The 27,665-nt window shown below is 37.2% G+C and overlaps 1 protein-coding gene across 1 annotated transcript in view; it reads right to left on the minus strand.

The window, feature by feature from the left end:
* Positions 1-15,930, minus strand: part of BOLL (boule homolog, RNA binding protein) — a 30,762-nt gene extending 14,832 nt beyond the window's left edge. Inside the window, exons 1-6 of the mRNA XM_061203713.1 lie at positions 15,910-15,930; positions 12,076-12,219; positions 9,444-9,535; positions 7,320-7,374; positions 6,000-6,075; positions 2,350-2,477 (exon numbers count right to left, since the gene is read on the minus strand). Coding sequence (XP_061059696.1) covers positions 2,350-2,477; positions 6,000-6,075; positions 7,320-7,374; positions 9,444-9,535; positions 12,076-12,219; positions 15,910-15,930 — 516 coding nt within the window. The remainder of the gene's footprint in view (positions 1-2,349; positions 2,478-5,999; positions 6,076-7,319; positions 7,375-9,443; positions 9,536-12,075; positions 12,220-15,909) is intronic.
* Positions 15,931-27,665: the final 11,735 nt, after the last annotated feature.

A 27,665-nucleotide genomic window follows, 5' to 3' on the forward strand; every position in this document is an offset into this window, starting at 1 on the left:
CAAACCTACAATATATAATATGTCTAAACTATTTAAAATTATGGTAAATTTCAGATTTCAACTTAAAAATGAGAGTATTCATAATTTTTCAAAAAAATTTTAGATATATAAGCAAAAAACTTTGAAGATCACTGTCCTAGACAAACTCTCACACAATACATACAAAATCTAGATGTTCAATGTAGTCTGCTTAAAAAAATTTTATACTCTATTATTTATTTACTGTTATGCAACTTGCAACTTTTCTAAATAGGGTAATGTATTATAATAAATAATTGTATTTATTGTATTTATATATTCAATATATTATAATCATAAACAATATATTAATTATATTTATAGAATTATATTCATACATATATATATTTCACTCTCAAACCTACTAAATGTAGATCTGTAGGGGTTGGTTCTGCCCATTTTTTTAAATTTTTGAATTTTATTTTATTTATTTTTTTATACAGCAGGTTCTTATTAGTCATCAATTTTATACACATCAGTGTATACATGTCAATCCCAATCGCCCAATTCAGCACACCACCATCCCCAACCCCCGGGGCTTTCCCCCCTTGGTGTCCATACGTTTGTTCTCTACATCTGTGTCTCTATTTCTGCCCTGCAAACCAGTTCATCTGTACCATTTTTCTAGGTTCCACATACATGCGTTAATATACAATATTTGTTTTTCTCTTTCTGACTTACTTCACTCTGTATGACAGTCTCTAGCTCCATCCACGTCTCAACAAATGACTCAATTTCGTTCCTTTTTATGGCTGACTAATATTCCATTGTATATATGTACCACAACTTCTTTATACATTCATCTGTCGATGGGCATTTAGGTTGCTTCCATGACCTGGCTATTGTAAATAGTGCTGCAAGGAACATTGGGGTGCATGTGTCTTTTTGAATTATGGTTTTCTCTGGGTATATGCCCAGTAGTGGGATTGCTGGATCATACGGTAATTTTATTTTTAGTTTTTTAAGGAACCTCCATACTGTTCTCCATAGTGGCTGTATCAATTTACATTCCCACCAACAGTGCAAGAGGGTACCCTTTTCTCCACACCCTTTCCAGCATTTGTTGTTTGTAGATTTTCTGATGATGCCCATTCTAACTGGTGTGAGGTGATACCTCATTGTAGTTTTGATTTGCACTTCTCTAATAATTAGTGATGTTGAGCAGCTTTTCATCTGCTTCTTGGCCATCTGTATGTCTTTTTTGGAGAAATGTCTATTTAGGTCTTCTGCTCATTTTTGTTCAGAAAAAAACAAAACAAAACTCCACACGTGATTCTCTGAACTTGTGGAATATGACCATAGAACATACCCCAAGAAAGCTCCAAACGGATTAAAGAGTTAAGTATAAAGTGAAATGAACTCATGGAATAACTAGCAGAAAGTAAATCTGAGTAGTTATCAGATATCTAGTGGGGCAAAATTTTAAGTGATGAAGTAAAATGAAAAAAATCAATTGATTCAGTTATAAAACTTTTAAACTCAGAAAGAATGAAAAAGATTAAATAATACTGTATAAAATTTATATATAAAATGATGAAGTTTTGATTCTACATTAAGTCATGCAAATTGATTAGAATAAAAAATAGGACCTCGATGGTTAAATTTTAAAAAATCATAAGCAATTTACAAAGAGTACATGCAATTTCAAAACTGCATTGAAAATACTTCATCTTACTAAATTTTTTTATTGACGTATAGTTGATTTACAATGTTGTTTTAGTTTCAGGTGTACAGCAAAGTGATTCAGTTATGCATATATAACTGTTTTTTCTGAATCTTGTCCCTTATAGGTTATTACAAAATATTGAGTATAGTTTCCTCAATGTAGTCTTGCTTGTAGAAAAAACTTACAATGTCCATCAATAGGGGAATATACACTCATACAATGGAATATTATAAAAAATTTAAATAAATGAACTAGATATGCTAGGATCAACATGGTTTAATCTCAAAAACATAATGATGACTAGGAAAACAGCTTATTTATATAGTGTTTAAAAACCGCCTAAAGCAATACGATGTATCTCTTGTTTAAGGATATCTACATTTGTAGTAAAAACATGTAAAATGGACAGAAAAGATACTCTGGTTAACCTCTAAGGAGGAAAAGAGGGTAAGATAATTGGGGCAAGGAGACTTTACTTGAATTTGTTATATTTTATTCCCCCTATTAAAAGAACTTAAGTAAATATGGTAAAATGTTAACCTCTATTAAATTTGAGTGGTAGCTACATGGCTGTTATTATTTGTAATTGTCTGTGGTTGAAATATTTCAGAAATAAAAAATTTAATAGTAATAGATGGAAACCCTACTAAAACGAAATTACTTACAGGCCAAGGTGGTGGGACAGAAGCTACCTCTGGAGTATGAAAATAAGCAACACCATTATGATAAGTGTAAGGATATCCAGTTGAAGTTGTTAGATACATTGTTCCAGCTGCTGGCATTATACTGGAACCTAAAACAAAGTGTAAATAGTAATAATTGAAATGTTCAGTTTAACATTTAAAAATGTAATTTCTGAACAATGGAAAATGTTTATCTTAACACATATATATAGCTACAGTAAAAATTGAATGTTATAAGTTCTTTAAAAAATTCCATATGTTAAAGTATCTTTGAAATATATATTTTCAAACTCACTACCTTAGAGCTTTTATTAGCTTAAGGTAAATGAAAGAAAAAGAAACAAGTTTGATAAGGAATACTAAAAATTCATCAATTCAGATTTTAATACTAGTATAATGAAACACAAAACTTAACAATTGAGATTATTATCAGCAAAGTCATTATTTTTACAAATATAAATTACATATAATTTAGAGTTTCCTGAAGACTATAGACACTGTAGTGAAGTTCCTAAGATCTTAGTAAGACTGTCTATTCGTAAAAGGCCAAATAAGATGGAGGCAGTGAAATTAGACAAAATTCAACTTTCCTCAAGACACTTGTTCCACCTTACAAATTCTTTGGATCTACTATCAGCAAGCACTCACTCATGCTATGACTATATTTTATTCTCTAGTCTCCCTTTGTTACAACTGCTGCTATTACAAACATGACCACGGACCTTTATGTTGCTAATTTTGGGTCCTCATCTCTTTACCCAGGTGAAAGTTATATATACTCCTCCTCCCAAAATTAAAAAAAAATTCTTTTTTGTCAGAAGACTTTAAAAATTTTATATGCCAAGTTAGATTTAAGTACTTGACCAACAGGTTATGTAAATTACTGAACTGGCAATCCTCCTCCTTCCACTACACTAGTGCTTCTCAAAATTTAAAATTCATTATAATAACCTAGACAGCTTATTAAAATACAAATTCCAGGTCTTTCAAGAGATTTTGATTCAGGAGGCCTGGGATAGGGCCTGAGGAACTGCATTTTGACAGATTCCAAGTGAACTGTTGGTGGCTGCAAACCACACTGTAAGCAGCACTGGCCTGCCACTCTAAATAGCACTACTACTTCTCAGCTTTTATATTTTCACCACATTTCATCTAGTATTGTTATAGCATATTTTAGTGGTTCTTAATCCAATGCTTTTGAGAATCTGATGAAAGCCACAGACCCTTTTCTCAAAAGTACATATATTCAAACAAAATTTTGCACACAATTCAGAAGGTCGATGGATTTCCCTCCAAAGATCATCAAGGAACCACAGGTTTATCTGTTAAATAAATAAATTTTGAGTGATTACTATTACAAGGCATTAAACTAGGCCCTAGTGATACAGCCAAAAAGAAAAAAGAAAAAAGAAAAAAATTGGGCATGCCATGGCCTCTATCTTCATAGAAGTTAGTTAGGTTCTGGTAAGGAAGACAGTCATTAGCTAATTACACAATTAATTAAATACAATTTTAATAAAGACATGAAGAGGTAGTATAGGGTACAATGGTGAACATTTCAAATATATATATGTATATGTGTAGCATCTGTGAGGAAATGACATTTGTTTTGGGCTGAGCTTTAAAGAACGAATGGGATGGCAAAGATCATTCTAGGTAAAGAAAATAGTATATCAGGAATATGGTTATGTTCTGAAACTGAGGGAAGGCTAGATGGCTAAAGCGTGGAAAGAAAAGAGAAGAACAGCTCGAAATAAGCAGAGAATAACATGATAAGATGTGCACGTCTGAAAGATCACTCTGGCTGCCTTGTGTGTGACAGGCTGGAAGGCAGCGTGACTGGATTCAGAGAGACAAGTTAGGAGGCTTTTCTAGAAATTAAGGCAAGCAAAGTGGGTAGCTGGGTCTAGAATATTGGTAATGGAGATGGAAAAGAAGTGATAGATTTGAAAAAAAATGAGATAAGAATCCCTTATATTTTGTAAATAAATCTTTAATACTTATTCTTTCTTTGTAGAAAAGTAAAAAGAGCTTTGGAGTCAAACTGTCCTGGATTTGAAGGCTAATGCTACCATTTGGTTAAGTTATTTAACCCCATACTTCTCAAATTTGGGCCTAGCATGGTTACGTCACGAAATATGAAAAGGCACAGGCTGAACACGGTGATCTTCTTACAGAATCAGTCTTATTCAAACAATTATTTTTAGGAAACATTTTAATAAACAATACAGTGTTATAGAACAGAATCCAAATTGTGCATGAAGTTTTACATAAACCATGAGACTTTAAAGAAAATTAAAAAATTTAAAGAAAATTTATAATTCTGGTATGGTGCCATTGGGTTAAGACCCACAGCATGCCCAGATTAACTCTTCTCTACATTTAAGATTATTTCAGCAGAAATGTTTCTAAAACAATGACTTTACCTTTCTAAGCTGATTTTCTATTTACAAAAATAGAACTAATAATACCTCACAGATTGCTGTAAAGATTAAATGAAATAAATGAAAACCCATAACATTGACCATTGCGCTGAACAGTTCTTAAATAACTATTCATCTGTTTGAAAGCATTCAGCATAGTGCTGATTTATGTTCTATTTTTAGCAACTTGTGGGTCATAATATGAACATTACTAGTTATTCCTACTGATGGTGATAATGGGCTAAAGAACTGTTATTACATGTTATAGCTTAACTCTTGCAACTAACAATAGTAGTCTGAAAATATTCAGCATTCTGCCATATTTACTGCATTCCATTTTGGAGTATCAACTTATTAAGGACACTTCAGTTATCCTCTAAATTAACAAATACTAAGTCAAAATTAAACTTGATATCTGTTAACTTCTAAGTCAAGAACAGAACAGTCCAAATGAGCACAATCTATTAATTTCTTAACAGATGTACAATATCTACCTAATGTTTTAAACATCCCAGCAGACACTAGGACACAGCTAAGGAAGAATAAAAAATTGAGTTACAAATTTTATGCAAAGTTTCTCCTTCTAGCCAAAGATTCTGTTGGAGATTTTAATAAATATTATAGGTAACATTTAACTGTAAAGATGTCTAACTTGATAAATGGGAAGAGTGAGGAAAAAAAGAGTAGAGTCGAAAGCATTACCAAAATTTGAGGAAGGCATCTAACTTAGCCAATTCCTAAAGCTTTAGGGATTGTTTCCTCTGTTAATTATGATACATGTGGTTGGGTTACAGTACGTACCATACACCCAGTTTCTGATATTCGTTCTATATTTTCACTTTCTGTAATTTTACTCTAATTTTAAGTTACTTTGTTAATTAGAAAATTTTCTAAATAGTAATTAACTACTTTTAATTTTTGTAATTTTAAACTATATTTTTATCATAAAAGATTTTTCCTTTAAAGATGTAACTATATGGAATATAGTTAAACATCATTATTTATATAAATTTTGCCTAGCCCCCCCACCCTGAAAACTAATATATTTTAATTTGTGGTAAGAAATATTCATTTGACCACCAACTTCACTAAATTTACTTTATTAAATGAAAGAAAGCTGATATTTTAATGAAGTTCTATTAAAAGTCTAATATTTCAAAAAAGAACCATGCAAAAATATTGAAAAATACATTAGTTCTCAATACATACGAGGGATCCCTACTTGTTGTTTTCTTATTGCTGGACCAATGTTCAGTTTCTTATCCCTGTAATTAAGTTTTTCAGCCTAAAATAAGAAAAAATAAATTATTTTATTATCATTCTTTGAAAGTGGCAAGGCATAGTGGAAAGGGCAAAGTCTTTGGATTTAAATAGATCTGGGTGTGAATCTTGGTTCCAATGCTCTGACCCTAATTCCTCATCTGGCGATTTACTAGTTATTAGTGTATGTGAGCAGAGAGGTGAAAAATCTGAGTCACCTTACACACATGGTCCCAGCTAAGGTCAAACAGGGTGAGACTCTGTTTTCTTTTTCCATTTTTTATACTGTAAACAATTGTCCTTTTCATGTTCTATTTCGTGTCATGTTTTTCACATTTTTGTGCCTTATGTTGGTATTTTTGCTATTTAAAATGGCCCTCAAGTGTAGTGCTGAAGTGCTTGTTAGTGTTCCTAAGTGCAAAAAGACTGTCATGTGCCTTAATGGAGAAAATATGTGCTAGCTGGGTTTAATTCAGGCATGAGTTATAGTGCTGTTGGCCACGAGTTCAGTGTTAATGAATCAAAAATATAAATTAAATATAATATCTTTAAACAGAAGCACACATAAGACAAAGTTACGTATTGATTGGCTGATGAAAATATTGTGTGCAGAAGCTTGTGGGAACCTAGCCCTGTATTTTTCTAGGTGCAGCACTTCAATATTTGCTAATTCAGTGTTCATGGTGATTTTATAGAACACACCACTACAAATAATGAGAATCGACTGCATATGACTAAAATACAATTTAAATAAAATTTTTTCCTAAAAAATTTAAATGTTACACTTGCCAAATTTAAAGTTATTATATACGTAACTGCAGGCTATAGACTTTTTCTATGAATGCTCTTAGTTTTTATAAAGTTTTTCAGAGGAGGGAAATAATCTCAGATAACCTCACTCTAGGAATCTACATTTGTAGTGTTTTTTAGGAATTCAAAGTGCTATTAACACTTCAGGAAAGATACATCCTTAAATTCTTAGTTTAAGCAAATAAAGTGAAAAATTGTAACTTCACAACCATACTTACGTAATTATTTGGAATTTGTTTTTCTGCAGATAAAGTTTCTCTTTAATCTTTTTTTTTTAATTCATTTTTTTGGAGACCAATGTCAATCTTAAGATGCAAAGAAGATAAAATTTTTTTTTTTTTTTTTTTTAGCAATCAATCATTGTACTGGAACCCTACTATTATTAAATTAATACCTTAAAGGATTAGTTTCAAAGAAAGAAGTTCTAAAAATTAAGTTAAATACACCAAAATATCTTACCTCTTGTAAAATTTTTTGTGCATCTTCTTGTGTTTCAAAAGTGACAAAGCCATACCTAAATAAATGCATTAATTATTATCTCAGAACATTACATTGGAATTATATTAAGATTAAAATTTTTTTCTTTTTTTTTTTTAAGAATGGGCCATTGGGGGGGACTTCCCTGGCAGTCCAGTGGTTAAGACTCTGCACTCCCAGTGCAGGGGGCATGGGTTCGATCCCTGGTCGGGGAACATCCCACATGCCTCAAGGCGCAGTCAAGAAAAGAAAAAAAACAAAAAAGAAAGAATGGGCCATGGTAGGAGTGAACATTTTTCCTTGGTGCACCAGTATGCAAAACTTAGGAGAATCATTCACAGCTTAACACTGTCACCTCCTCTTAAAGGGAGGGGCCTAAAAGAAAAAAAAAAAACCCAGGGGATCTTGAAACAGTTTCAGACCTGAGCTGTAAGTAAGGCAGGAAAGCATGAGAGATTTGTATTCTGGTTTACAAATTGGGATGCAATAAATTTCAGTCCAGAGCAGTAATCTCCTTTTAAAATGATAGAAGTTTGGTCTAAATAGAAATCAAAGTAGAAAAAAACCTTTAAAAATTTAAAAGTTTCAACATAATAAAATTTTTTATGTTGGTAAACGAGTATACAAACATATTATTTACTATTATCAGCATATGTAAACTGATAATGCAACTATTAGTATATTTCCCAAATAAAATCAATTAAAAATACATACAACCCAGACTTTATATCTGCTTTTTCATATATACTTGTTACCTTCAGAGTATAAATCATATGATCAAGACACAAATACACAATGTATGCCATGTCCAAAAAGCCAAAATAGGTAGAAAAAAAGGAATGAAAGAAATAAAAAGTATATCCCCCCAAAATGTAATATCTATTTGGATAACTTAAGGAAACTCTTCTGAGTAGTGCTAAACTACTATTTTCCTCAATTCATAATTACTATTATGTAATTATGTATTGTGTAATTAGTAAACATTTACTGTTTTCTTCAATTCATAATTACTGTATTATATATGAATTTTCTTTTTCAACATAGGAATTTCTTTTTTTCTATTTGCCCAAACATTAAACAACGGCTAAAGAAATATTTTTACGCTATTATTAGTTTTATTTTTTTGGTAGAACACATATACCACCCAGTGGAAAAAAGCATAAAATACAGTCTACATTTCTATGTGTGTTTTTCAATGATTAAAAAATGTATATTACAAATTCTATTAAGCCAAATAAAAGAGGTACAATCTCACTTCATCCTAATATTGTCAGTCTCAGGAAATATCTCATTTGTTTAAAAATAACCTCTGCAGGATCTCATCTCTTCCAAAGTGTCCACCTGTCATACTTGCATGTAGTTTCCCACTAATATAATTTTCCTTCCACCTTATTGGTCCCTTCTTTTATGCCTCTAAGTATGTATATATTGCCTTTTTTTCAAGCAAACAAACATAATCCTTCATCGATTTCTTTAACTTTGCAGTCAAACTTCTTAAGCGAGTACCCTATGCAAACTACCTTTTTCTTCTCTGGTATTTGGCTTTTGAATATACCAATCCACTGAAACAGCTCTAAGGGCACTAGACAGTTCTAGACAAATCCTACTGCTTTTTTCCCTTAATTTTCATTCTCCTTGATTTGGCAATTAAAAATCATTCTCATTAAGAGTTATATTTCTCAGATTAGTCCCCTAATTAGGTCTTTGAGGCACAACCTATGGACATTCTTTTGTGTCAGCCTTTTTCAAGTAAAGTTCTCTCTAGTCCAAAGCAGGTATACAACTCCAAAAATATCAGATTCCGTTAGCTTCTGGTTCCTTGGCTACTGGACAACAGCTACTCGACATTAAGTGCTTATTACCTAACAATGAATGGTCCCTCAGCCTTTGCAAGAATAACTTTCCAACAAATTAAGGAATATTATAGTGTCACCATTCCTCCAAAATACACAAACACACACACACTGAAATCAAAAGGTAGGAGGAAAGAAGAAGGCATGAAACTCTCTTTTAAAAAATGGAACCAAAGTAAGTTAGTATACAAAACCTAGTAATCCAATAAAAATACAATTGTCAATTCTATGTACTATCTATAGTGATACTAACCCTTTGGACACTCCAGCTCTGTCATTTACAATCTTCACTTCTTTTACAGACCCATACTGGGAAAAAAATTTTCTTAAATCATTTTCATGCGTCTAATGGTATAAAAAGAAAACACACAAAAACCATGTTAATTGATAAAAGATGAAACAACTATGCTTGGTTTGGAGACACAAAAGGTAACATAAATAACAATATGGATATAAGAATGCCTCTCATCATAAAAACAGTGCATGAAACCACTAGGTTATTAAATCAATATGAATACTTTGCTTTATGCAGAGTTGTTAATACTATGTTGTTAAAATATTACACCGCAATAAAATATTTTAAGCTGAATTTTTAAAAAACTACAAAGAAGGCTCACTATTTAAAGGAATTCTTGTTCTCTAGTTAGCCAGTTTTTAATAAAATTGTACTAGGCATGGCTATAACTATACTAAGGGGATACTACTATTGGTTCCTGTGGTTCAGAGAGGCCCACAGTCATAGCAGTGGAACTAGGTTATGCTGGCCTATACCAGTCACTCTATTTTAATCAGCAGAGTCCCCAGGAAAAGTAAGGTCTTAGGAAGGAAATATATTTCCAAAAGTACCTGAACTCAATTTGTGATAACAACAGAGAGGCTACAAGATTTAAAGTTTTTAGATGCTTTATCTGTACTCAATACACATGTCAGCTAAATACAGACATTATGATGACATGCAAAAAAAATTGAGTCATAATTAGATTATCATGTACAAGATGTCTACAAAGATGGTTTGGCATATCTGGTTTTAATGAAATAGTCTCATAATAGACCCATATCACCTTTCTCTAGAGTATTCGCACTAAACTCATTGCAATTTCATTTTCTGGTTCACCTATAAGTGTTTGCCCCCAAGAGGAACTTTAAATATCCATAGAAAAATTTTTTCTTCATATATCTAGGAAAAGACATGCTTAACAGCAGAGCAATATTTCTTGAGTTCCACTGCTACCTCACTACTTACTGGTTTTTAGTTGGTAACCTAAAGCCTGCTAAACTGGATGATGACAAATACTGAGTTAATCTGAGAATAACTGACTGCCTCATTTCAATAAACACAAAATGGAATCAATGTCAGAATAAGGTTTCTATTAGAGACTTGAAAACAAATTAATTCAAACTATTCTCTGATAGAAAAATCACTAGCTCAATTTTGCAGCTCCATTTCTTTGCTGAAAAAGTAAGGAGATTAAAAGTCAAGATGATTAAATATTAAAAGGGATGGGCTGTAGGGTTCTAAAAAGAAGAATTTTAAAAAGTTTGAGACTGCTTGCTACTATGGTAAACTATTTCCTTGCTGGAAATTACCTATGGTTTTTCGAAAGGTATAAGTATGAGGGAGAGAACCCTAGCAGTTATGTTAAAGCTATGACTGTATTGTAACAATGGCCCCCAAAGTTCATATTGTAGCTGATTGGCTTCAATAAAAACCTACACTAACCTAGCCATATAAATTATTACATTTATTGATTATTTATTTAAAAATATACTAAGCTAATATAATATAAATTCTGAACAAGAATATTCAACTTGAATATTTATGGTCAGCTATTAATATTTTCTACAGAAACAGAAAATTTTTTTAAAAATAAGCATTTCATAAGAAATTATTTTCCTTAATTTATTTTTAGTGAACCAATCACATACTTGCTTAAGACTCACAGTTTTGACAAATACATTAAGTGTAACATTTATCTTGAGCAGGAAAAAAGTAATTCCATACAAATTGTGAGAGATTGATCATTGGAAAATAGCGAGTATTAAATGTCAAATATCATATCCTAATTGCACAAGTTTTTTTTTTTTTATTAAGACAACTCTCCCTGAAATTTCCAGTATGTAATATGGAAGCTTGGAAATCCTTCGATATATCCACTTGGAAGTAAGAGTGTTCCTAAATTATCCATGCTTGCCTTTCCTGTAGGTGTTTAACTACCACCTCCCACATGGGGGTGCTGCAAAACATCTCACAAAACTATGCCTCTCTGAAAGAGTGAAATGGCTGATTACATTATTTAAACATATTACTGTTAAAATGCTTTATTCTGACTAAGACACAGGCCTTTTTTAGTGATCAAATTCTAAATTAGGTGATAGAAAGCAACCTGCAAAAGATAGAAGTTTAGGAAGTTACTCAGGAGCCTAAGATGAAAGTTGGGATAAAGAAACAGGATTTCATAAAACTGCTGTGTTTTTGTTTTCTTTTTCCTTAATTGAGTCTTCTTTAGAAAATTATAATCACTCATTATTTGGGTTATTAGAGTAAAAAAGTATAATTAGTGTGATATGGTGAAATAAAGCATGTGGAGATATGAGTCAGAAAAATAGAATTCTAGTTTTCACTTTGTCACTAAGTAGCTAGGAGCCTATAGATATGTCAGTGAGCCTCAATTTCCTTGTATGTGAAATTGGACAATTACATATACTCTATTTAACCTACATTGTTGTTGAAAAGATTCTTTATATTAAGACAATTTGAAACCTACTAATCATTATGCAAATAGCAAATATGTTATTATTTTTAAAGTTGCAGGAAGAAACAATTTCTGAGAAATAAAACACTTCTAATACAAAGAATACACTACGTTGCATGCATAATTAGGTACCTTAAAGTCGATTCCTCCTACAAAGATGCGATTAGGGATCACTGTTCCATATCTTGGGGCACTCGTTGGGTTATTCAAAGGCACAGGTGACACAGGATTAGGGGATGGAGATAATGAATCTGTTTGCGTCTGATTTGATGTTTGCTGTAAAATAAAATTCTTTTAAACTCTTAGTACTGGGTATAAGTTTTGATGCAGGATGAAAGCATATATCCTTCAAAAGGTAAGTCATTGACACAATGTAGTATTTCAGACTTTAATTTTATGCTAATATTATGAAGATTATAATTAGAGCTAATAACTTTTGGGGGCAACAAAAATATAAGAAATGTAGAATTCATTCCTCTACAGAGACGATCTTAAATCTTAAATATATTATTTAAACATACATATGTTAGTTATTATTAACTGTACTATTTAAATATTATAAGCATTAAGGAGGAATATTAAACTCAAAAAGAAGTTTGAAAAAGAGAAGAGTAACCCTGGACAGCTAGGAGCTGGCCTGGCACAACCAACTAGGCCCTGGTGTTGTTAGGAGTTGGCCGGGAACTCACAGCTAGGCTGTGGTGTTCTCTTGTTAACAGAACACCAACATCGGGCAAGGCTCCTCTGTGATTGTGATGGATGAAGATAAAAACAAGACCACTCCATAATCATATCTGTACATTGACAAAAACAAAAGCATTGCCCAAGCCACAAAAATGACCAAACGTCCTTCTATCCTGCCTGATAAGACCGCTCCTTCTTTATCAATCACAGCTTTAGCTTCAATCTATTTTTCTTGTCTCCTAGGTAAGAATTAACATACCCAATCATAGAATTACTCCCACTTCCTGACAACACGTATTTCAGAGTAAAGCCTTCTTCATTAAACCCTCTCTAAAAAGTGCTTAATATAAGCTTAAATCCTATAATAAGTTCTTCTAACACCTTCCTGCTGAGAGGCCGCATGGTGTATGTTCTTCCTTGTTGTTAATTCAGAAGATCCAACTTTAATAAACTGCAGGTGTATTTGTGGTGGTCTTTGGCTAAAGGGCATTGACAAGTAAACAGACTCTGACACAAGTTCAGTTTTTCAACTCTAAAGTCAAATTTTTAAAATGCACTTGGCAATTGGAAAAGTGGACCGATTTCGTTAAAAAAAAAAAAATTGTATACCTATAACTCGTAGGTATAAATTTTTATACTAAAATTTTTTATACTAATTTTTTCTTTATGCTAAAGAATTGAGCTCATATTCATATGTTCACAATTCTAAGTCAGGGGACCTAATTTAGATTTTAATAAATATATATTAACATATACGCCTTCGCACAATGGCAAGATAGTAGACTCTTAAGGTACATCTGAAAAAAAACAAGGCTTGAGGATAGAATTTTAAAGAGAAACCAATTTAAGAACTTGCTAATTATTCTCTTCTGGGAACACGAAACAGACTTTTGAGACCCTAAATGAGTGCTTCAAAAAGCGTGGAGTTAATGATTTAAATTCTCTGAGAAACAAATTCATGAAAATGAATTTCCAACTTAGATAATGGAGTTGTCCTTTTTCACATTTGCTCTCCTTTCACTTCATTGGCCAATAAAACCATAATCCCTAAATTAATGTCTGCAAGATGTACAGAGAAATGAGTAGGCCAGTAGTGACTATGGGGCTATAGGCTGGACCTTATGGGCTCTATTCTCCATCTAGTCTTAAGGGGGAAAAACACTCCTTAGTAAGGGAGTTCATAAAAACATCTCTTAAACCACAGAGTCATCATATTTAATAATTGCTATGTTGTAGTTGCCAATTAAAAAAACTGGGAATCCTAACAGCATCCTCCCTGGGCATTTGGACGTTATTTGTAACTTCAGTCACTTTACTTGTAAGACGTAGTGCCCAGACTGGATGATTCTGGGATGCTTAGTTTTACTTTTCAACTGTGGACTTGTATTGCTAGAGATAACAGAACAGCTCTGGTAGATACAATCTTTTCTCTCTGCCGGGTTACAGAATGTAGTCATTACCTATTTGCAAAGTTAAAAAAAAAAAATCAATCTTCATGAAATTCTCTTCTTAAAAACAAAATGAATTCAATGGATGAACACTTTTTTTCCAAATTTGTTTAAATAAAAGTCAACTCCATTAGTTTTCATTAAGAGAGGAATGACGTGAATGGAAGAGAACAGAGTGCTTTATTTCCAATCTTGAGAAATCAGTTAAATGATAGCAAGGAAGGAAAAACACGAACTTTTTACATACCACTCACTTGATTCTTCATTTTCTAAGACTCCTATTGTGGGTGCCAACTGTTTTATTTTTCTCCTTACCACTTACCAACATGTAATACCATGTAATTTATTTATTATGTTTGTTGTCTGTCTCTTTCCACTATAATGTAACGTTCAAGAAAGAGGAGGGTTTTGCCTGTTTTGTTCACCGCAGCATCTAAAGCAGGGACCATATATAGCCCGTGTTCAATAAATATTTGTTGAACGAATGAATAAATGAGTAATTTCTTCCTGCTCACGATATGCCAACCCTTAGGTTGTGGGTGGGCTGAAGACTACAACATGAATAATAGCCTAGAAAATATTTTAATCTTGGTAGTAACAAGGCTCAGGTAGAGGCGATCTTTAAGTTCCTCAGAGAAGGTTAGCGATTCACTGAGTTAATTAAGAAAGCCTCAAATTCTGCTGGCAATAATTTTGCAAATGTATGAAAAGCACTTAGACTGGTGCTGTTTTGGGGTTAGCAGTAAGGGTCCTTAGTAAAACTTCTAGTACTAGTTTATTTAAAATTTCCTCCAAAGTAATGTGCCCCCACTGCCTCCTCCCCTCTAAGATTAACCTCGAAATCTATCATCTACTTCGCCAACAAAGACAACAGGAAAAGGGCGGGCTAACCGTCGCAGTTACGGCCTCCGTGCTCCTTCCCCTCCGAAGCCAGCAAGCTGAGGCGCTGGGGGAAATGGCTGAGGCGACAACTTCCTTGGGTTCTCTCGGGTCATCGTGAACTTGATCACTGCCTCGAGGATCCACTCCCTCCCCACCAAAGTGCGGGAGGGAAAAGAAGGCTAGCCAGCGAGAAATTTTGCCCTGCAAACCCGCCAGCAGCACTGGCGGGAACCCTCAACGGCACCGACTCCGACGCCGGCCTAGTGTGCAGCCTGCCAGGCGAGCCTCGCGTGGCGCTCGCTGATTGGCTGCCGGCGGGCGCCGGGTGGGGCGCGGCGGCACGTTGCCGCAGCCCCTCGGGCCTAAGCGGTCTCCCGCCCCTCCCCCGCCCGGCCCTGCCTGGCTTGGGCTCGCACCTGGTGCTAGAGGTTCCGGTCCGACCTGGGCACAGGTCCCCGCTACCCAGCCCCGCCCCCGCCCCCCGCCAGGTCTCTCGGGCCTTCTGGTCCCCGCTGACCAGTCGAGGAGAGGAGGCGTCAGCCGCCGGGGCAACGCCTCAGGCGGGGCGGCTAGGCGGAGTCCGGTGGGAGTGAGCGTCAAAGACGCAGCGAGCCTAATTTCGGCGGGAAAGCTGTTTCTCTAGCCTGGACCCGGCCTGGTGCACAGGGCCCAGCCACCCACCGCCTCCCGGTCGCTGCCGAGGTCTCCCATCCCGTCTACACCCCGTCCAGGCCCGGTGGCCGCACCTTCCCGACCCCACGACACAACCCGACGGGGCCTGCAGGCGGGCCGCTCTTCGCAGCAGTCGATGGGGCTCCCTGACCACGTTACTTCCCGACAAAATCGCAGGCTCTAGACTCGCCCTTCCAGCCCCTCACAGACGGAGTCCACATTGCTCCTTCTCCCCACTACCCCGGGGCCCAGGACCCTGGGCCTTGACCGCCGTACTCACCGCCCCGGACTCGGTCTCCATCTTCCTCTCTGTTCTTCAAAAGCCAGGGGGAAAGGAACAGAAACCTAAAGTTTGAAAGCACCTTCACACCCAGGAAGCAACACCACGTTTCCCGACGGAGACTCTCTCCCCCTGGCGGCGACGGCGTTGGTGGCAGCTGCAGGGCCGCAGACTCGGACCCGGGGCCTGAACCTGCCACCTGGGGAGGGGGGGTGGGGGGGGTGGGGGTGGGGAGGGGCTGACGGCGTCGCCTAGGGCGGCGGACGGCAGTGCGGGCGGGCGCCGCAAGCCTGGGAGGGGCGCGGGCGGGCAGGTTTCGGCGGTGGCCCGTGGTCTCAGAGCTGGGCCGTCTCAGGGGCAGAGCGTACAGCAGGTCGGGGCGGGCGTGAGGTGTGCGGAGCGAGGGCTCCCTTCTGGAGCCACTCTCGCCTGTTTTCGGACGGCTGGGGAGGAGAGAGCGAACGGTTATGTAGAGTTCCATGCACCGCACGCCTTTCACGCCTTTCCTTCTCCTCCCCTTTGGAGAAAAGTTGGCCTCTGGGACTGGTGGGTTTCGAGAGGTGGAGGTGACCTCAGGCTTACTAAGGTGCAAGAAGCCTGTTGAGGGGCGACTTCGGAAGGCTGGTGCGGGGCGAGGCGGCCAGTTTGCAGAGTCAAAGTCTGACCCCCGGGGGCCTAACGCGCCAAACTCGGGGGCTCCGGAGAAGCCGCGGACGCCGCGCCGCACCTGTTGTCGCCGTCACTCATCCCAGCCGAGCGGGCGGGGCGGCGCGGGAGGCTTGTCCGGGGCCCGCCGCGCCGCGCCGCGCCGTCCGGACTCCGGCGCCCGCCCCAGGCCCGCGCCCGCTGAGCACCGCCCGGCCGCCGCACAGCCTGGGGAGCCGGCCCGCGACAGAGCCATCCGCGCGCCCGAGGGGTGAAGACTGTGCCACTTGGCTGGAGTGTCTCTAGCCGCCTTGGGATCTCCTTTGGAAGAAGACTGCTTCGTAAAATATATTGCCAGAAGGTAGCTGCGATTTATGTACATATCTCGCCGATATCACACATTTTATGTATATAAAATATATAACCAAGTTCTAAATAATTGCAACTAGTTTAACTTCTGTAATAATGATGATGATTATGGCTGCCATTTATCAAGGCCTTACTTTGGTGCCAGGCACAGTGCTTTACAATCAGTATCATTTAATCATTTCATTTTTACAGCAACCCTTCAAATAGATACTCCTGTTATCTTCATATTACAGGTGAGCAAATGGAGATTTGGAGGTTAAGTAATTTGGTCAAGGTCTAAAGCTATAGATGTAACCCTGGTGTCTCTCTGACAGCAGGTCATGATCTTAACCATTTTGACATATATTTTTAAAGAATTAACAGCAACGACTGTTAAAAGTTACATCAGTAATAACTTTCGTACTCTATTATAAAAGTTTGGTTTTTTTTTTTACTTTCAAGATAAATAGTTAAAAATTATTATGTATTTAATTTTTAATCTGTTCAAACATTAGCTCTTCATATTATTTACCACAAATAAAATGGGAAACGTAATTATTTTCATTGAATACAGTTCAGCTAAAGCATCCTAAAAGTCATTATACATTTGTGCATACAATTTAAGCTCAATTTCTCAGGTTTTAGTTTCTTTGGAAACAGAGACTACAAACCTATTAAAACTAAAACTCATATTCCAGAGCAGAATAATTTTGCTGTTCAATACCATTAGAACCGATTTTCTTTGGGCATTTTTTTCCAGTAGTAATGATGGGTTTAAGTAGATATTACTGACATCTCTTTTGTCCAAGTCTTTTTTGACTAAAAACACTTATTTTTGAACACTGTATTCACCATACTAGGTGTTCAGTCTGTGACACACAAGTTAATCAACACAATTTAGGGAACACTGACTGTATTTCAAGACCTGTGTTGGGTGCTAGGGGGCTATACTGTATTTGCAGTATGGTAATTCTCTGTTCTGCTTCTAAGTCTTTTAATCCTTAAAGCAAAACGTTTTTTTATTTTAAAACTTGCATAAAACATGTAAAATTATACAATTCAACTTAGTACACATTTATAGAGTTCCTATTATGTTCAGTACATAATACTATATGCATTGAGAGATAAGAAGATGAACAAGATCAAACCTCTGTCCTTGACGTGTTTTTAATCTAGAAAGAGAGAAAAGACTAATTACTCAAAATAATTACATCTAAATTGCTTAAAATAAATAGGATACATACAAAATAGGGTAAGTGGTACGTGAACTATGATCAAAGGCCTGTGGGAGTACAGAGAACAGCATTGTGGAGCACAGTGTCCAGGGCTGGGTAAGGACACCATCAAAGCTGAAATGCTGGTGTGAGTGGGAAGGTGAGAAAAGAAATTGACCCCCCTCTGTCATGTATCCAGCAGTGGGCAAAGCACATTCTTTTTTTTTTTTGAATTTTTGAATTTTATTTTATTTTTTTTATACAGCAGGCTCTTATTAGTCATCAGTTTTATAAACATCAGTGTATACATGTCAATCCCAATTTCCAATTCATCAACCCCTCCCCCCCCCCGCCGCTGCTTTCCCCCCTTGGTGTCCATACGTTTGTTCTCTACATCTGTGTCTCAATTTCTGCCCTGTAAACCAGTTCATCTGTACCATTTTTCTAGGTTCCACATATATGCGTTAATATACGATATTTGTTTTTCTCTTTCTGACTTACTTCACTCTGTATGACAGTCTTTAGATCCATCCACGTCTCAACAAATGACCCAAATTCGTTCCTTTTTATGGCTGAGTAATATTCCATTGTATATATGTACCACATCTTCTTTATCCATTCGTCTGTCGATGGGCATTTAGGTTGCTTCCATGACCTGGCTATTGAAAATAGTGCTGCAAGGAACATTGGGGTGCATGTGTCTTTTTGAATTATGGTTTTCTCCGGGTATATGCCAAGTAGTGGGATTGCTGGGTCATATGGTAATTCTATTTTTAGTTTTTTAAGGAACCTCCATACTGTTCTCCATAGTGGCTGTATCAATTTACATTCCCACCAACAGTGCAATAGGGTACCCTTTTCTCCACACCCTCTCCAGCATTTGTTGTTTGTAGATTTTCTGATGGCGCCCATTCTGAATGGTGTGAGATGGTACTTCATTGTAGTTTTGATTTCAATTTCTCTAATAATTAGTGATGTTGAGCATCTTTTCATGTGCTTCTTGGCCATCTGTATGTCTTCTTTGGAGAAATGTCTATTTAGGTCTTTGGCCCATTTTTGGATTGGGTTGTTTGTATTTTTAATATTGAGCTGCATGAGCTGTTTATATATTTTGGAGATTAATCCTTTGTCTGTTGATTAGTTTGCAAATATTTTCTTCCATTCTGAGGGTTGTCTTTTCGTCTTGCTTATGGTTTCCTTTGCGTGCAAAAGCTTTGAAGTTTCATTAGGTCCCATTTCTTTATTGTTGTGTTTATTTCCATTACTCTAGGAGGTGGATCAAAAAAGATCTTGCTGTGATTTATGTCAAAGAGTGTTCTTCCTATGTTTTCCTCCAAGAGTTTTATAGTGTCCGGTCTTACATTTAAGTCTCTGATCCATTTTGAGTTTATTTTTGTGTATGGTGTTAGGGAGTGTTCTAATTTCATTCTTTTACATGTAGCTGTCCAGTTTTCCCAGTACCACTTATTGAAGAGACTGTCTTTTCTCCATTGTATGTCCTTGCCTCCTTTGTCATAGATTAGTTGACCATAGGTGCGTGGGTTTATCTCTGGGCTTTCTATCTTGTTCCATTGATCTATGTTTCTGTTTTTGTGCCAGTACCATACTGTCTTGATTACTGTACTGTACTTTGTACAAAGCTATTGTAGCTTTGTACTATAGTCTGAAGTCCAGGAGCCTGATTTCTCCAGCTCCGTTTTTCTTTCTCAAGATTGCTTTGGCTATTCGGTGTCTTTTGTGTTTCCATACAAATTGTGAAATTTTTTGTTCTAGTTCTGTGAAAAATGCCATTGGTAGTTTGATAGGGATTGCATTGAATTTGTAGATTGCTTTGGGTAGTATAGTCATTTTCACAATGCTGATTCTTCCAATGCAAGAACATGGTATATCTCTTCATCTGTTTGTATCATCTTTAATTTCTTTCATCAGTGTCTTACAGTTTTCTGCATACAGGTCTTTTGTCTCCTTAGGTAGGTTTATTCCTAGGTATTTAATTCTTTATGTTGCAGTGGTAAATGTGAGTGTTTCCTTAATTTCTCTTTCAGATTTTTCATCATTAGTGTATAGGAATGCAAGAGATTTCTGTGCATTAATTTTGTATCCTGCTACTTTACCAAGTTCATTGATTAGCTCTAGTAGTTTTCTGGTAGCATCTTTAGGATTCTGTATGTATAGTATCATGTCATCTGCAAACAGTGATAGCTTTACTTCTTCTTTTCCGATTTGGATTTTTTTATTTCTTTTTTTCTCTGATTGCTGTGGCTAAAACTTCCAAAACAATGTTGAATAATAGTGGTGAGTGGGCAACCTTGTCTTGTTCCTGATCTTAGTGGAAATGGTGTCAGTTTTTCACCATTGAGGACAATGTTGGCTGTGGGTTTGTCATATATGACCTTTACTATGTTGAGATAAGTTCCCTCTTTGCCTACTTTCTGGAGGGTTTTTATCATAAATGGGTGTTGAATTTTGTCGAAAGCATTTTCTGCATCTATTGAGATGATTATATGGTTTTTCTTCTTCAGTTTGTCAATATGGTGTATCACATTGATTTGCATATATTGAAGAATCCTTGAATTCCTGGGATAAACCCCACTTGATCATGGTGTATGATCCTTTTAATGTGCTGTTGGATTCTGTTTGCTAGTATTTTGTTGAGGATTTTTGCATCTATGTTCATCGGTGATATTGGCCTGTAGTTTTCTTTCTTTGTGACATCTTTATCTCCTTGTGGTATCAGGGTGATGGTGGCCTCATAGAATGAGTTTGGGAGTGTTCCTCCCTCTGCTGTATTTTGGAAGAGTTTGAGAAGGAAAGGTGTTAGCTCTTCTCTAAATGTTTGATAGAATGTTTGATAGAATTTGTTTTTCAAAAAACATTTTAAATATGGGCATTGAAAACAATATTTCTCTTGTTATGTCATCTTATGTGTTAAATTAAACTATAGTCTCTGCAGTGAGAGCATTCACTATCACTTGAAGAAACAAAGGAGATATAGTCACTTTAAGAACAAATCTATAAATGATGTTTAGTTATTCTAAGGGGTACACATAATACATTTTAATTGTGCTTACTTTGCTCAAACTCAAGCTGTCCAATTTCATTCAGAGCACGGGTCTTCAAAAATGCCAGCATGAATTCACTTCTCTTCATTTATTCAGTTTATATCTGTTGTGCTCCTAATGTGTACCAAGCTCTGTGTTAGGTCCCAGGAAATGAGACAATGATTAAGATCAATAGTCCCTGGGATACACCTTAATTTAGAATGGGGATGGGAGGAAGACTTACCTCCTAGAGGAGGTGTTTGTGATGCTGGCTGCAGACAGCAGAGGTGTGGATAAAGAGTGAACCCATTCTTCAGTCCTCCTGTTTTCAGTGTGTGCCTGGGAGCTGATCTCAGGTGTGTCTTCCCCCCCCACCATGTGTGTATGCAACACATTTAATGCTCTTAACATTGACCAGAAATTCAAAGTGACAGATCCGGAGGTACTGCAATCTGGAACTCTTATCTTTTGTAAACTGGTGAGAATAGTGGAATGCACCTGTGAAGCCATCTGGTCCTGGACTTTTGTTTGTTGGAAGATTTTTAATCACAGTCTCAATTTCAGTGCTTGTGATTGGTCTGTTTATATTTTCTATTTCTTCCTGTTTCAATCTCGGAAGGTTGTGCCTTTCTAAGAATTTGTCCATTTCTTCTAGGTTGCCCATTTTATTGACATATAGTTGCTTGTAGTAATCGCTCATGATCCTTTGTATTTCTGCAGTGTCAGTTGTTACTTCTCCTTTTTCATTTCTAATTCTATTGATTTGAGTCTTCTCCCTTTTTTTCATGATGAGTCTGGCTAATGGTTTATCAATTTTGTTTATCTTCTCAAAGAACCAGCTTTTAGTTTTATTGATCTTTGCTACTGTTTCCTTCATTTCTTTTTCATTGATTTCTGATGTGATCTTTATGATTTCTTTCCTCCTGCTAACTTTGGGGTTTTTTTGTTCTTCTTTCTCTAATTGCTTTAGGTGTAAGGTTAGGTTGTTTATTTGACATGTTTCTTGTTTCTTAAAGTTAGGATTGTATTGCTATAAACTTCCCTCTTAGAACTGCTTTTGCTGTATCCCATAGGTTTGGGGTCATCGTGTTTTCATTGTCATTTGTTTCTAGGGTTCTTTTTTGATTTCCTCTTCGATTTCTTAAGTGATCTCTTGGTTATTATGTAGTGTATTGTTTAGCATCCATGTGTTTGTATTTTTAACAGATTTTTTCCCTGTAATTGATATCTAGTCTCATAGCGTTGTGGTCGGAAGAGATACTTGATACAATTTCAATTTTCTTAAATTTACCAAGGCTTGATTTGTGACCCAAGATATGATCTATCCTGGAGAATGTTCCATGAGCACTTGAGAAGAAAGTGTATTCTGTTATTTTTGGATGGAATGTTCTATAAATATCAATTAGGTCCGTCTTGTTTAATGTATCATTTAAAGCTTGTGTTTCCTTATTTATTTTCATTTTGGATGACCTTTCCATTGGTGAAAGTGGGGTGTTAAAGTCCCCTACTATGATTGTGTTACTGTCGATTTCCCCTTTTATGGCTGTTAGTATTTGCCTTATGTATTGAGGTGCTCCTATGTTGGGTGCATAAATATTTACAATTGTTATATCTTCTTCTTGGATTGATCCCTTGATCATTATGTAGTGTCCTTCTTTGTCTCTTGTAATAGTCTTTATTTTAAAGTCTACATTGTCTGATATGAGAATTGCTACTCCAGCTTTCTTTTGATTTCCATTTGCATGGAATATCTTTTTCCATCCCCTCACTTTCAGTCTGTAAGTGTCCCTATGTCTGAAGTGGGTCTCTTGTACACAGCATATGTACGGATCTTGTTTTTGTATCCATTCAGCCAGTCTATGTCTTTTGGTTGGAGCATTTAATCCATTTACATTTAAGGTAATTATCGATATGTATGTTCCTATTACCATTTACTTAATTGTTTGGGGTTACTTATTGTAGGTCTTTTCCTTCTCTTGTGTTTCCTGCCTGGAGAAGGTCCTTTAGCATTTGTTGTACAGCTGGTTTGGTGGTGCTGAGTTCTCTTAGCTGTTGCTTGTCTGTAAAGGTTTTAATTTCTCCATCGAATCTGAATGAGATCCTTGCTGGGTAGAGTAATCTTTGTTGTAGGTTTTTCCCTTTCGTCACTTTAAATATGTCCTGCCACTCCCTCTGGCTTGCAGAGTTTCTGCTGAAAGATCAGCTGTTAACCTTCTGGGGAATCCCTTGTATGTTATTTGTTGTTTTTCCCTTGCTGCTTTTAATATTTTTTATTTGTATTTAATTTTTGATAGTTTGATTAATATGTGTCTTGGCATGTTTCCCCTTGGATTTATCCTGTATTGGACTCTCTGTGCTTCCTGGACTTGATTAACTATTTCCTTTCCCATATTAGGGAAATTTTCAACTATAATCTGTTTAAATATTTTCTCAGTCCCTTTCTTTTTCTCTTCTTCTTCTGGGACCCATATAATTTGAATGTTGGTGCGTTTAATGTTGTCCCATAGGTCTCTGAGACTGTTCTCAATTCTTTTCATTCTTTTTTCTTTATTCTGCCCTGCAGTAGTTATTTCCACTATTTTATCTTCCAAGTCACTTATCCGTTCTTCTGCCTCAGTTATTCTGCTATTGATTCCTTCTAGAGAATTTTAAATTTCATTTATTGTCTTGTTCATCATTGTTTGTTTGCTCTTTAGTTCTTCTAGGTCCTTGTTAAACATTTCTTGTATTTTCTCCATTCTATTTTCAAGATTTTGGATCATCTTTACTATCATTACTCTGAATTCTTTTTCAGGTAGACTGCCTATTTCCTCTTCATTTGTGTGGTCTGGTGGGTTTTTACCTTGCTCCTTCATCTGGTGTGTGTTTCTGTGTCTTCTCATTTTGCTTAACTTACTGTGTTTGGGGTCTCCTTTTTGCAGGCTGCAGGTTCATAGTTCCCGTTGTTTTTGGTGTCTGCCCCCAGTGGCTAAGGTTGGTTCAGTGGGTTTTGTAAGCTTCCTGTTGGTGGGGACTAGTGCCTGTGTTCTGGTGGATGAGGCTGGATCTTGTCTTTCTGGTGGGCAGGTCCACATCCGGTGGTGTGTTTTGGGGTGTCTGTGACCTTATTATGATTTTAGGCAGCCTTTCTGCTAGTGGGTGCGGTTGTGTTCCTGTTTTGCTAGTTGTTTGGCATAGGGTGTCCAGCACTGTAGCTTGCTGGTCGTTGAGTGGAGCTGGGTCTTAGCGTTGAGATGGAGATCTCTGGGAGAGCTTTTGCTGTTTGATATTACATGGAGCTGGGAGGTTTCTGGTGGACGAATGTCCTGAACTCGGCTCTCCCACCTCAGAGGCAGAGGCATGACACCCAGCGGGAGCACCAACATCCTGTCATCCACACGGCTCAGAAAAAAAGGGAGAAAGAAGGAAAGAAAAAGAGAGAGAGGGAAAGAAAGAGAGAAAGAATAAATTTATTAAAATTAAAAATAATTATTAAAAATAAAAAAATTGAAATGTAATTTAAAAAAAAAGAAAGAGAGAAAGAAGAGAGCAACCAAACCACAAAACAAATCCACCAATGATAAGAAGTGCTAAAAACTATACTAAAAAAAAAAAAAAAAAAGGGCAGACAGAACCCTAGGACAAATGGTAAAAGCAAAGGTATACAGACAAAATTACACACAGAAGCATACACAGACACACTCACAAAAAGAGAAAAAGGAAGAAAATATATATATCGTTTCTCCCAAAGTCCACCGCTTCAATTTGGGATGATACCTTGTCTATTCAGGTATTCCACAGACGCAGGGTACATCAAACTGATTGTGGAGATTTAATCCACTGCTCCTGAGGCTACTGGGAGAGATTTCCCTGTCTCTTCTTTGTTCGCACAGCTCCTGGGGTTTAGCTTTGGATTTGGCCCTGTCTCTGCGTGTAGGTCGCCTGAGGGCATCTGTTCTTTGCTCACACAGGACAGGGTTAAAGGAGCAGCTGATTCGGGGGCTCTGGCTCACTCAGGCTGGGGGGAGGAAAGGGTACGGAATGTGGGGCAAGCCTGTGGAGGCAGAGGCCGGCGTGACATTGCAACAGCCTGAGGCGTGCTGTGTGTTCTCCCGAGGAAGTTGTCCCTGGATAACAGGACCCTGGCAATGGCGGGCTGCACAGGCTCCCGGGAGGGGAGGTGTGGATAGTGACCTGTGCTTGCACACAGGATTCTTGGTGGCTGCAGCAGCAGCCTTAGCATCTCATGCCTGTCTCTGGGGTCCGCGCTGATAGCCATGGCTCGCGCCCATCTCTGGAGCTCGTTTAGGCGGTGGTTTGAGTCCCCTCTCTTCATGCACCCCGAAACAAAGAGGCAAGAAAAAGTCTCTTGCCTCTTCGGCAGCTCCAGACTTTTCCCCGGACTCCCTCCCGGCTAGCTGTGGCGCACTAGCCCCTTCAGGCTGTGTTCACCCAGCCAACCCCAGTACTCTCCCTGGGATCTGACCTCCGAAGCCGGAGCCGCAGCTCCCAGCCCCCGCCCGCCCTGGCAGGTGAGCAGACAAGCCTCTCGGGCTGGTGAGTGCTGGTCGGCTCCAATCCTCCGTGTGGGAATCTCTCCGCTTTGCCCTCCGCACCCCTGTTGTTGCGCTCTCCTCCATGGCTCGGAAGCTTCCCCCCTCCGCCACCTGCAGTCTCCGCCCGAGAAGGGGCTTCTAGTGTGTGGAAACCTTTCCTCCTTCACAGCTCCCTCCCACTGGTGCAGGTCCCGTCCCTGTTCTTTTGCCTCTGTTTTTTCTTTTTTTTTTTTGCCCTACCCAGGTACGTGGGGAGTTTCTTGCCTTTTGGGAGGTCTGAGGTCTTCTGCCAGCGTTCAGTAGGTGTTCTGAGTTGTTCCACATGTAGATGTATTTCTGATGTATTTGTGGGGAGGAAGGTGATCCCCACGTCTTATTCTTCCGCCATCTTGAAGGTCTCCTCCTCCATTATTTTATTCTTTTTTTTAATGGCTGAGTAATATTCCATTTATATATATAAATGGACTATATATTAATATTCCATTTATATATATAAATGGAATATATATATAGTCCATTTATATATATATCAGAGTGTTTCCATGTTTTGGCTATTGTAAATATTGCCACTGTGTACATTGGGGTACGTGTATCTTTTTGAATTAGAGCTTTTTGTCTTTTCCAGATATATGCCCAAGAGTGGGATTGCTGGATCATATGGCAACTCTATTTTTAGTTTTTTGAGAAACCTCTATACTGTTTTCCATAGTGGCTGCACCAATTTACATTCCCATCAACAGTGTAGGAGAGTTCCTTTTTCTCCGCACCCTTTCTCCAGCATTTATTAGTTGTAGACTTCAATGATGGCCATTCTGACCAGTATCAGGTGATACCTCAATGTAGTTTTGATTTGCATTTCTCTGTTTGCCACATGAATGTCTTCTTTGGAAAAATGTCTATTTAAGTCTTTTGCCCATTTTTTGATTTTTGTTTGTTTCATTATTGAGTTGTATGAGTTGTTTGTATATTTTGGAAATTAAGCCCCTGTCAGTTGCATCATTTGCAAATATTTTCTTCCATTCTGTAGGCTGTTTTTTCATTTTGTTTATGGCTTCCTTTGTTCTGCAAAAGCTTATAAGTTTGATTAGTTCCCGTTTGTTTATTTTTGCTTTTATTTCTATTGCCTTGGGAGGCTGATCTAAGAAAACATTGCTACTATTTATGTCAGAGAATGTTTTGCCTATGTTCTCTTCTAGGAGTTTTATGGTGTCACGTCTTAAGTCTTTAAGCCATTTTGAGCTTATTTTTGTGTATGTTGTTTGGGAGTGTCTTAACTTCATTGATTTACATGAGGCTGTCCAGTTTTCCCAGCACCACTTGCTGAAGAGACTGTCTTTTCTCCATTGCATATTCTTGTGCTCTTTGTCAAAGATTAATTGACTGTAGTTGTGTGGGTTTACTTCTGGGCTTTCTATTCTGTTCTGTTTATATGTCTGTTTTTGTGCCAATACCTCGCTGTTTTGATTACTGTAGTTCTGTAGTATTGTCTGAAGTCTGGGAGGCTTATGCCTCCTGCTTTGTTCTTTTTTCTTAGGTTTGCTTTGTCAATTTTGGGTCTTTTGTGGTTCCATATAAATTTTAGGATTATTTGTTCTAGTTCTGTGAAAAATGTTATGGGTAATTTGATAGGGATTACATTAAATCTGTAGATTGCTTTGGGTAGTGTGGCCATTTTAACTGTATTAATTCTTCTAATCCAAGGGCATCAGATTTCTTTCCATTTTCTTGAATCACCTTTGATTTCCTTTATCGGTGTTTTATAGTTCTCAGCGTATGTCTTTACCCTCCTTGGTTAGGTTTATTCCTAGGTATTTTATTTCTCTTTGATGTGATTTAAAATGGGAATATCCCATTTTCTTATATTTTGTGCTAGTGTCCCAGTGTCCCTCATCATTTTCCTTCACACAGTCTGTTAAGAGATTTACCCAAGCTTGCCCTCTTTCTTGTTTGCCTTCCCTTACTGGCAGTTCTCC

This window comes from Eubalaena glacialis, chromosome 1 (genome assembly GCF_028564815.1).
Source record: "Eubalaena glacialis isolate mEubGla1 chromosome 1, mEubGla1.1.hap2.+ XY, whole genome shotgun sequence".
NCBI lineage: Eukaryota > Metazoa > Chordata > Mammalia > Artiodactyla > Balaenidae > Eubalaena > Eubalaena glacialis.